Here is a 12105-nt window from a genome sequence, read left to right as displayed (position 1 = left end):
ACCAATAATGATGTAGAATAAGGAGGTAGCTTACCAATAATGATGTAGTATAAGGAGGTAGCTTACCAATAATGATGTAGTATAAGGAGGTAGCTTACCAATAGTGATGTAGTATAAGGAGGTAGCTTACCAATAATGATGTAGTATAAGGAGGTAGCTTACCAATAATGATGTAGTATAAGGAGGTAGCTTACCAATAATGATGTAGTATAAGGAGGTAGCTTACCAATAATGATGTAGTATAAGGAGGTAGCTTACCAATAGTGATGTAGTATAAGGAGGTAGCTTACCAATAATGATGTAGTATAAGGAGGTAGCTTACCAATAATGGTGTAGTATAAGGAGGTAGCTTACCAATAATGGTGTAGTATAAGGAGGTAGCTTACCAATAATGATGTAGTATAAGGAGGTAGCTTACCAATAATGATGTAGTATAAGGAGGTAGCTTACCAATAATGATGTAGTATAAGGAGGTAGCTTACCAATAATGATGTAGTATAAGGAGGTAGCTTACCAATAATGGTGTAGTATAAGGAGGTAGCTTACCAATAATGATGTACGGTAGTATAAGGAGGTAGCTTAGTAATAATGGGGAGGTACAGGTGTGGGCATGGTAATAGTAGAAAGACATAAATATAGGCAATACAATTTGATTTGAATATAAAAAGAAGATTTGTCTGATTGTAGCTCATGAAGAACATGAGCCGCCTGTCTTCGTGGTAAAATGACAATACATATTGTATATACAGGTATATGTAAATATAAATGACAATACATATTGTATATACAGGTATATGTAAATATAAATGACAATACATATTGTATATACAGGTATATGTAAATATAAATGACAATATATATATTGTATATACAGGTATATGTAAATATAAATGACAATACATATTGTATATACAGGTATATGTAAATATAAATGACAATACATATAGTATATACAGGTGTATGTAAATATAAATGACAATACATATTGTATATACAGGTATATGTAAATATAAATGACAATACATGTTGTATATACAGTTCTGTGTCATACTAGCTCCCGCTCAGCGTCATATTGCATATATCTCGCTTCAGCGTATATACACTGAATACATTTCAAAATGTACCTCTACATGCCAGCATTCATCTGGCCACACCCCCATCCGCTTACCTACATAAGCGGGGATGGGACCACACACTCATCTCCTTCTCAAATTTCATCACAAGCTAAGTGCTGCTCACATGCCCACTTGACGTGGAGAAAAATATTTACTCTGAGGAAAGGAAGAACAAGAGATACGTTGACATCATATCTTTATTTTCTCTCTCACTATTTTCGAGAAAATACGGCGATATTGTCTTCGTCACTGGAGTGCCTGGAAGATGGTGATCATTCTAAAAACCTCCACCGGTTTTCGTATTGGGAGTTCGCGCCGCTACATGCCTCCCAACTACAGTCCTCCTTGCTGCGGCTGGACGGGGTGAAACCCTCCGACGGTGCAGCTGGACTGTAGTGACGCACCGACTGTTGTGAGAAGCGGTGGGTTCCAGGTTGGTGAGTAATGTTGCTTGCGAGCGTCACTTGTCTGTTAGTGCTATGGGGGCTAGCTGACAATGTTTACGAAAACCGGCCCCAGATTAGGGTCCTTTGTTCAGCCTCTTAGGCAATGGCGGAGGACCTTGGTCTGAAGCCCATTATAGTTAACTAGTGGGCCACGACCAGTAACACTGGTGATCCCTGTGTTTTCTGGACGAGTGGATGTTTCTCTGTCACCGTGTAGGCCCCGTCTTTCATATACAAATGAGAGTATACCCTCACGAGGAAATATGGGCATGGATGTCCGTTATCGGAAGATCCGTGTTCAAGTCAGCTACAGCCCAGATGGGACTTGTGCTGGCTCCGTCGGATGTTGGTAAAATCACCGTTGTAAAACTGTGTTAACATCTCGTTTCTCTTCTCTCTTAAACAGTGAGGAGGGTTTCAGAACGGCAGCATGTCTGAGTGTGGCTTGTTATATCATTGTGTACAGGTTCAGGTGATAGCTGCTTAGCTTGCGTGCTAGTTGTGGCTTACCTAGGCTAGGCTAGGAAACGTTAGCTTGCTGCTATCGGCCGAGGCGGCCGTTAGCTTAATGCTACACTGTTGAACGTGCTGTGACTATAACATGTTTTAAACACTCTTGACTACGACGTCATCTTTGACTGAGGATGTTCGTCGAACCTGCCCTGAGCCAGGCCGGCGAGGACTGCGTCAACAAGGAGCACCGTAGCGGCGGGTTGGAGCAGCGAGCTGCCCGTGTCGTCAAACACAGGAGGCTGTGTTTACTTCGGTGCCATGTTAGAGACTGCAATTCGCTTGATCTGCGCTCCCGGTAGGCAAGGTCCTGACCAGACCTTGAACACTTCTTCTTTCTTTCCCTTCTAAATGTTTTGTAAATAACAATGTTTTCCAAAACGTGTGTTGCTGCACTACATTTAGGATACGACGCGAGTTATGTGTGAATTGTCTTGTCACTGGTATTTATCTTCTCCATGCAAATCGGGTTGTTTATTACAGATGTGAAAATAATCTGGTTTGTTGTGTTGAGAAACATCATGTGTGTTCATGTACCGTGTACTCACAACTAAGGGGGTTAAACTAACCTATAAAGCTATGCTTAGTGACATATGAGTGAAGAATGAATTCTTTTTTCAGCCTGTAATGACAATGAGCAGTGTGTTCACATATTAAACAGGTTTACCTGTTCAACTGGCCGTATTAAGGGTAAAGTAGGAGGGGTGTTTTCCGTGTGCTGTTCAGGTCCATATGATGGATCTGTTTCAGGGAGTGGTCAGGGCTCCTCCTCACGAAGCTCCTACTCGGGCCTTCTGTGAGTTAGGACTCTCCTTCCATGTGAAGGAGCCTCCTCAGAGTACAGAGCCTCCTCCTCAGATTGTCAAGGTGAGTGGAACCTCAAAAAGGAGTCCTACTCTATTGTGTGTGTATTCGATTCAATTCGATTATTGAGTCTGTATGGGTTCAGTGCCTCCTCCCCGGAGAGCCCTAAAACCAAACTTTTACATGACTCAAGGTTGCAATATATTCTTTTCAATCTGTACAGCTCGCATGGGAAGTCTCTCTGGGGATTTCCGTCTCCTCCCTATGGGAGGGTGGTGGGATGTAAAAATGTGAAAAAAATTTACCCCCGGCTGTGTAGACTGGGATACATACTGTTGGTGCTTCCTTCTTTTCTATTAAAAAGAGTTGGAGTTAGGAAGCATCACACCCCTCTTGTCGTTCCCCTGGGCGCCTTGGGGATTCAATGACAGGTCTAAATAGCCTGTTCATTGATGTGGTTGTATCCCGACGCACGCATAGGGCTAGCTCGGTCTGTAATCAGGCGAATGACTGGCACGCCTTGGTTGCTTGAGGTTAAAACGGCGTTTTTATAAAGCAACTGGGATGGAGGTTTTTCCTCTTCCGACGACCTGTTGGTTGTCGACGGATTCTCGTTCATATCTGGGGGATGATGACGGAATGGATCTGAACATATGTAAAGGGGTCTCACGCCCTGGGGGTGGGCCACCAGGCGCGGTTCGCACCGAACGTCTGGGTGGCGCCTTCTTTTCATGTTTAAGATCAACACGCATATCTGCCCCTTCTCCTAGAGTAGGCATGTCGGCGTGGTTAGGGCACGGGACTGGTTCTGGTCACGCTGGTCTGGATCAGTTAAACCTGTTGTCCGCCGGGGATGCAGATCTGCTGTTCTGGTACCCTGAGGCACTTGGGCTTTTTTCAGGGGGAAAAATGCCAGGTCGGTCCGGGTGTCACAGGGTTAAGCGCTATGGAGACCCTGGTTGGGTACATTTTGTACTCTGCACTGTCGTAATGGCTTACGGCCATGCCAACCTGTACACGCTCGATCTCGTCAGATCTCGGCCGCTATGCAGGTTGGTCCTGGTTAGTACTTGGTTGGGAGACCGCCTGGGAATACCAAGTACGGTGTGCTTGGGGCTGGTTCTCCATTCTTTTCGCTCCTCTCTCACGCATGGCGAAGAGGGGCCTGTTGGGGTGGTCTTTGACCTCCTCTGGTGACCCTGTGCTTCCCGTATCGCCGGGCCCGGTCCGAAGTAATGTTTCGTCGACCCGTAGGCCTGGGTTAACCCTTTTTTGAAAACTGAAACACTTGTACTGCGGTATAGCCGGTGTATACCCGCAGGTGTGTTTTGGAGTTTTTTCTTGAGGGGTTATAGGAACAACCACCGCATTGGGTAACACCAAGGTGGTTGATTCCCTGGTGTGTTGGAGCAGTGTCAACTCCCGGGTTACCCGGTTGAGGGTGCCCCTGCACGTTCATGACGTCTGCCAATCGTGTCAGCCTTCTCTGCCTCAACCCCTCTGGGTGGGTTTTTTTTTTAAATGGAGGCTTGGTCATGCAACAACGCCAGCATACGCCCCTTCCGCCGGGGCGGCTGTTTTCAGCTGACTCCTTTGGCGCCTGTCTCGTCCGCAGTGCTCCAGGCTCAGGTTACAGCCTGTTGCCTGGTTTTCCCCGGTGCGCTGCCTGCTTCCGTTGGTTAACCTTTTTTGTGTGCTTACGGCCATGCTGACTGCCTGTTCTGCAGGGTCAGTGTGCCAGGCGGTGTGCTATTGGGGGGAAAGGGCCCGCTCTTGGAGAAGAGGGGCCTTATCCGAATACGCTGGCGATGTGGGGGGCGGTGTCACTAAGTGACCGCCTGGTGGGGTCTTGATGCCTGGCGTCATTGACCTCTCCGGGCCCCCGTTTTCCAGGGGATCCAGTCCCTTCAGTGGGTCTGGGTCTTCCTTCGCGCTCCGCTGCTATGGCCTTGCCACGGGGTTGGGTTTGCCCTTGACCCCGTGATTTCTGGGGGCAGTAACGAGGTTGTTCCCTCCGTTCGTTCCTGGGTGGCATGCGGGTTGTGCGTGTGTGTAGTCGTGGGGTCAGGCCACGGTCTGCTCACCCTGTGCGTTGAGTTGCTTGAGTGCCTCTTCGCACGGTCGGGTCCGTCGCCCTCCCGGGAACCTCCAATAGGGGGGGTGCCCTCCATTAGGGGGGGTCGGGGGGGCTCGGTCCTCCCTGATCTGATGGTTGTGGGGGGCCTCAGCGGGGTTAATTTGTCGAGCTTCTAGCTCCCGCTCAGCTCCTGTTATGCAATATGACGCTGAGCAGGAGCTAGTATGACACAGAACGTTAGGTTATGTATATAACCAAGTTCTGTTAATACTAGTGACGCTCAGCGTCTAGACGCCGCTGCAGCCCTTGATTTTTCATTGTGGTGAAATTTGTTGGGAAGGAGATGAGTGTGTGGTCCCATCCCCGCTTATGTAGGTAAGCGGATGGGGGTGTGGCCAGATGAATGCTGGCATGTAGAGGTACATTTAGAAATGTATTCAGTGTATATACGCTGAAGCGAGATATATGCAATATGACGCTGAGCGTCACTAGTATTAACAGAACTTGGTTATATACATAACCTAACGGTATATGTACATATAAATGACAATACATATTGTATATGCAGGTATATGTAAATATAAATGACATCTTCTAAATTGTCTGTAATTTTCTTTTGATCAGGTGATCAGGAAGGATTCTGGTTTCTGGAGGGACTTCGGCTTTGGAATGACCTGCCAGTTTAGGTCTGATTTCATCAACATAGGTGATTTTATTAACATGTATCCCCACTTTCCTTTGTCCCATTTGTCTTCTCCTCCTTTTACATACCTATAGATACTATATCTATATCTGTTCATATCCCTTACCTACTCTTTAGTTACGCTGCTCGCCAGTATGACTTACTACCATAGTGTCTTTATACCTGTATCACTGTGCATAGTAATACTACAACTCTGTACATACATCTGATTAGCACTATTACTTAATAGTAGTACTAATTTATATGTTATACCCAGTTGAATCACCTGTACATTGTATATTACTATTGCACTTTACTGTTACATTTGCACTCTGGTTGGATGCCAAACCTCTTTTTGTTGTACTGTGCTTGTGCTGAATAGAATAGAATAGAATAGAATAGAATAGAATAGAATAGAATAGAATAGAATAGAAATACTTTTATTATCCTGTGGGAAATTAGACACTGCAAATCGCTCAACATTTAAACATTTAGACAGGACAGGTCACAAATTAGAATAATAACACAAATCAATCAAGTTGCCTAGGATAAGAGTAGAGTAAAATAAAATAGGATAAAATTAAATGAAATAAAATATACAGAAATAAATACAGTAAGAATATACTGAGCATACTGAGCATGGGGTAAACAATTTGGTCAATATAATTATAATTTAAATCTAACTAAATGAAATATGAAATATATATTCCAGTATTCAGTGTAACTAGGTGCAGTATGCTTTAGGTAGTGTATTGTCCTCCTTGGGTTGAAAATAAGACTTAGATCAATGTCTGGCAGCCGTCGCTGCCCCCTGTTGTGGAGCCTGGAGGCCGCTAGTCGCGTCCTCCTGCCACTATTGAGCTGCCGCTCTGTGCTCAGTGATGCAGTGAGGCACAGTGATGCATTATATAGTCTGATGGCTGTTGGAATGAAGGACTTCCTGTGCCGTTCAGTGCTGCATTTGGGTAGTGTGAGCCTAGCACTGAACATGCTCCTCCTGTCAGCCAAGTCTGTGTATAGTGGATGGGTGGGGTTTTCCCTGATGGCCTGGAGCTTAGCGAGGCTCCTCCTCTCCGCCACCCTCGCTGTATGATGACAATACATTTTAATCAAATGTTGGACCAAAGTTGACACCATCCGCTCCCTCCTCTCTAGCCCCTCTGCCCCTCCAGTCCAAACAGTTGAACCACAGCCGGCAACTACTCAACCTCTCTGCTGCTTTTCAATCATCACACAGTGAGAGGTTGAGGAAATCGTCAGGAAAATGAAGCATTCCACTTACATTTACATTTACATTTAGTCATTTAGCTGACGCTTTTATCCAAAGCGACTTACAAGTTCTGTGCGACAAGACAGCAAGAAGGGTATAACTCTATCAGCTGAGTAACAATGTTCATCAAAGTGTTGCGTGTTACAGTGTAGGTTAGTTTATTAGGACAAGTGCATGACATTAAGGTTAGTCGGGGTTAGATTTTTTTTTTTTTTTATCATTTCAGATAATGGTTGAAGAAGTGAGTCTTTAGTCGACGGCGAAAGATTGGACGGGATTCGGCTGTCCTAACTGGGATGGGTAGTTCATTCCACCATTGTGGGGCAAGGACTGAGAATAGGCGGCTTCTCTTTGATGACCCTCCGGGAGCTTGGATAGGAGTAGATCTGAGGCGGCCAGAAGACGCAGAGCGTAGGGGTCTTGAGGGTGTGTAGTTAGAGACCATTGACCGGAGGTAGGCGGGAGCGGTTCCCTTTGCCGCACGGTATGCTAGGTCGAGGGCCTTGAAGCGGATACGTGCAGCAATGGGGAGCCAGTGCAGGTCCCTAAGAAGTGGGGTGACATGGGCTGACTTCGGTAGGTTTGAGATCAGGCGGGCCGCTGCATTTTGAATGAGTTGAAGAGGCTTGGTGGCAGTGGCCGGGAGGCCAGCTAGCAGTGCGTTGCAGTAGTCGAGGCGGGAGATGACTGTTGATTGGACGAGGAGTTGGGTGGCTTCTCTTGTATCCTGGACCCCTTTCCCTCAGCCCTGGTGAAATACAATATTGTCGCTATGAGCCCTCTCATCACCAAGGTCATAAACCTCTCTCTCCAGGCTGGCCATGTCCCCTCTGCCCTTAAAACTGCAGTCATAAAACCACTAATTAAAAAACCCTCCCTAGACCCGGAAATCTTGGCCAACTACAGACCTATATCCAACCTCCCATTCCTGTCCAAGGTGCTGGAGAAGGTAGTTGCCGCTCAGCTTCAGGACCACCTAAACTTGAACCAACTTCTCGAGAAGTTCCAGTCAGGTTTCCGCTCTGGCCACAGCACAGAAACTGCCCTGGTCAGGGTCACCAACGACCTACTGATGACGGCTGATGCTGGCTCTCCTTCCCTCCTCATCCTCCTTGACCTCACAGCAGCTTTCGACACCGTCGATCCTGACATCCTCCTTCACCGGCTTCAATCCACCATCAGACTTTCAGACTCTGTCCTTGATTGGTTCAGATCTTCCCTCACCGGAAGAACGGAGTATGTCTCCTTGGGAGAGGCAAGGTCTGACACCCATCATGTCACCTGTGGTGTCCCACAAGGATCAGTCCTCGGCCCCACCCTATTCACCCTCTACATGCTCCCCCTTGGCTCTGTCATCAGCCGGCATGGAATATCATTCCACTGCTACGCTGATGACACCCAACTCTACCTAAAAATAAACCCTACCCCATCCACAGTTCTGCCATCTTCCACTCTGACCACCTGCCTTGAGGAGACCAAGGCGTGGATGAAGCACAACTTCTTACAGTTCTAAAACTGAAGCCATTATTATTGGCACCCCACACCAGGTTCGCTCATCCACCATCACCACCATCACCTTTTCCGGCCAAAACATCACCCTGTCACCAACAATCACCAACCTAGGGGTAAAAATGGACCCTCACCTGCCTGCTGTATAAAGACAATACATTCTATACATACAGACAATACATTCTATTCAATACAACACATTCTGCTCCTCGGCTGTGGAATGCCCTCCCTCCCCGACCATCTGAGAGCACCACAGTCCGTTGAGGTTTTTAAAAGGGGCCTAAAAACATTTATTTTTAACATTGAATTATTCTTTAACTTTTATTTTTACTTCTATTCATTTTATTATTATTATTATTATTATTATTTTTAATTTTTTTTATGTTCTTCCATTTCATTGGTTGTTTTATTCATTTTAATTGTTTTTATTCATTTAACTTTTTATCTTTATCTCCTGTAGCACTTTGAGATTTTCACAAATATAAAGTGCGGTACAAATTGAATTTATTATTATTATTATTATTATTATTATTATTATTATTATTATTATTATTATTATTATTATTATTATTATTATTATTATTATTATTATTATTATTATTATTATTATTATTATTATTATTATTATTATTATTATTATTATTATTATTATTATTATTATTATTATTATTATTATTATTATTATTATTATTATTATTATTATTATTATTATTATTATTATTATTATTAATCTAATCTCGCTCGTGCCAGGTGGCTTCGACCGCACCATCAAAGGCTGGGGCCTGGAGGACGTGCACCTGTACCGGAAGTACCTGCACAGCAAGATGGTGGTGATCCGCTCCCCGTCGCGCGCCCTCTTCCACCTGTGGCACGAGAAGAGCTGCTCCCACGAGCTGCCGCCGGACAAGTACAGGATGTGCCTGCAGACCAAGGCCATGAGCGAGGCCTCGCACGGCCACCTGGGGGAGCTGTTGTTCAGGCGCGAGACCCAGAGCCGCCCGAGAAGCACTCTGTGACACACAGGCCACGTTCACACTGCAGCAGGCAACGTGGCACAAATCTGATATGACTCAGAACAACAGTGTGTGAACTGTGAACAGCACAAATCACATGGAATCTCGTTATTTTCTATACTATATTTGGAACACTTTCTTATGTGGTCCTACTAAATCAGATACAGCCAGCCAGGTCTGATTTTTTGGGAATGCGACGTCACCTCAGTCTGAAGAGTTTGATTGATTGATTGAATGATTTATTGATTGATTGATTGATTGATTGATTGATTGAATGATTGATTGATTGATTGATTGATTGAAATTTGTATTAACAGATTGCAGAATGGGTACAATACAGTAGCCTACGGCTCAATACACACAATTGTTAAGGGGATGCAGACCAGAGAAAGACTTTCGTCTTGTTTACATCAGGGTCCCCCATTTTCAATTCATAACATTTATGACATCACGACATACAGATATACAGTACTGTTACATCCAGACATTTATGATATACAAGAGATATACAAATATACGGTACTGTTTATTTACAGACAGAGTTTCTAAAAGAGAATATATACATTTGAGGGGGAGGAAACTGTACATTGGGGGGGTTGGGTGGGGGGGGTGACTTTCATTCAACTTTTACGTCACTCTAGATTAAAAAAAAATGTTTTATGTCCATCTTTTTTATTGTTCATTTGCGCATGTGGGTCAGTTCAGGGGTGCGTGACCAGTTCACACTGGAATCTGATATTGGCCACATTAAAGAAAATAATAAAAAATTATGTGAACATAGCCAAACCAAAAGAAATATCACACATCTGAGCAATAAATCTGAATTGATTCAAGATATTTATTTGTCATATTCACAATTAATTAAACAGACAGTTACACCGTACAATGGAGGAACTCTTACTTTGCCAGTACACCCTTCTCACAGAATCACAAAAGAATATTAAGAAAATGTTTAATACTAAAATAAAGAATCTTAAAAAAAAGATAAATAAAGTAGAAAAATAAGGCATGAGTGACAGAGTGACAGTGTTGCACATTCAGTTCACGGTGTAGTGGTAGAAGGATATGAAGTGCACTATGCATTGTTGCAAGTATTGGCAAATAATGGTATGGAGGTGACAGTGAGGTCACAGCAGCAGTCAATCAATCAATCAATCAATCAAATGTATTTATATAGCACATTTAGACATGGCACTTGTCAACCAAAGTGCTTCACATAGCTAAGAACAAAGAAAAGTATAGAATAAACAGAAAATAAAAACAACCAACGGATAGACAAGGAAACAAAACAACACGTCAACAAGCAGCAAGGCAAGTGAGTCAGGGAAGGCCAGGCGGTATATATACTTTTTCTTCAAAGTAACTAGTAGCTGATGGGTTCAGATAAGTGGAGTAAAAAGTACAACATTCACTTTGAAATGTAATAGCTCAAAATTATACTTAAGTACAGTACTAAAAATACTTAGTTACTTTCCACCACTGGTAGAAACTGTATGAGAGTGATTTGTAAGATAATTGGGCCTATATTGTTCTGATGCTTTATACCTGAAACCATGTGCATTGTCTAATTTGTCTGGATGTAGTGAACCCCACCCGCCTGGGCCCCCGGTGAGAGTAAAACAGGTGAGAATGGGTCAGGGACGGTTGATTACAGCCCTGTGTGAACGACACACCCCATGAATTCTAGATGGTTAATGGGCTGCATTATCCCTTTCACTACCACACTACAGGCGGTTATATATCGTATAGCATCGCGTCCCGCTCTGAGCCTTACGAGATACTCATATCTCCTGTGATACCTAATGTATCTCCCACGAACAAAAACACATGCACCCCACCTGTATGGGGCCCCGCCCCTTATGGTGGCCACCGCCCATATAACCATGACCCTGGTCATGAAACACCCTTCCTCTATTTTCGTCCCAGCGTGTTGGATGCGTGCACCATACGAGCTAGCGGAATGAAAAGATTAAGGAAGATTAATAATGTTGGAAGCTTACCGGAGGTTGCTGGCCCCTGGCATCTTCGACGCATGTTTTCGGCGACACGACGGGCCTGTGATGTTCCTCGTTTGATGACTGCACATCGAGGTTCAGCTGTACAAGGCTGGCTGTCGGGCCAGCTTGTACTCAGGTAGGCCCTGTGTCCTCAGGCATGGGTATTAGTGTTAGTAATGCTGGTTTGTGTTGTTAACACAACCTTGTTGTGTGTTGGCGCCAGGGGCAGGATGGTTTGGTGAACGTTCTCTGCAGGGAACGGTTTCCAAGCTGTCTTGGGCGTGCTGCTAAAACATCTAAAGCTATGCTAACATGCTATCGCTACTGCCGCATGCTATCACTACTGCTAATTGCTATGCTGTTTTAATGTCTCCGCCGTGAGATGTTGTCACTTTCCCGCCTCTTGCCCGGTTCATCAATGAAGGTCAGTCGGTAGCTGTTGTGGGGTTTTGAGTTCTATTTACCTTTTTCGGGTAAATGGGTTGACAACGGGGTAGGTCGTGGCTAGGTTCTAGCCAGGTATTACCTTGTGTTCCGGCGGGGTTTGTTGAACGGTGTTCCCATCTGGGTTGGCGTCGGGTAGTGGGGCTATGGGTCCAGCCGACATGGTAAACATGTTGCGTGTCTGTGCACAGGCAATTGTTGTCTTGGGTTCCACATTGCCTGGCGTTAGGCTGCAGTA

The 12105-nt window shown here is 44.6% G+C and overlaps 1 protein-coding gene across 1 annotated transcript in view; it reads left to right on the top strand.

Moving 5' to 3' along the window:
• LOC311236025 (chondroitin sulfate N-acetylgalactosaminyltransferase 1-like) overlaps positions 1 to 9990 on the top strand; it is a 64144-nt gene extending 54154 nt beyond the window's left edge. Inside the window, exons 9-10 of the mRNA XM_084323606.1 lie at positions 5577 to 5658; positions 9164 to 9990. Coding sequence (XP_084179732.1) covers positions 5577 to 5658; positions 9164 to 9429 — 348 coding nt within the window. The 3' untranslated portion in view covers positions 9430 to 9990. The remainder of the gene's footprint in view (positions 1 to 5576; positions 5659 to 9163) is intronic.
• The last annotated feature ends 2115 nt before the right edge of the window (positions 9991 to 12105 follow it).

The sequence above is a fragment of the Notolepis coatsorum genome (genome assembly GCF_963971535.1).
Source record: "Notolepis coatsorum genome assembly, chromosome: 10".
NCBI classification, from domain to species: domain Eukaryota; kingdom Metazoa; phylum Chordata; class Actinopteri; order Aulopiformes; family Paralepididae; genus Notolepis; species Notolepis coatsorum.
This window is presented reverse-complemented; position numbering and strand designations above follow the sequence as displayed.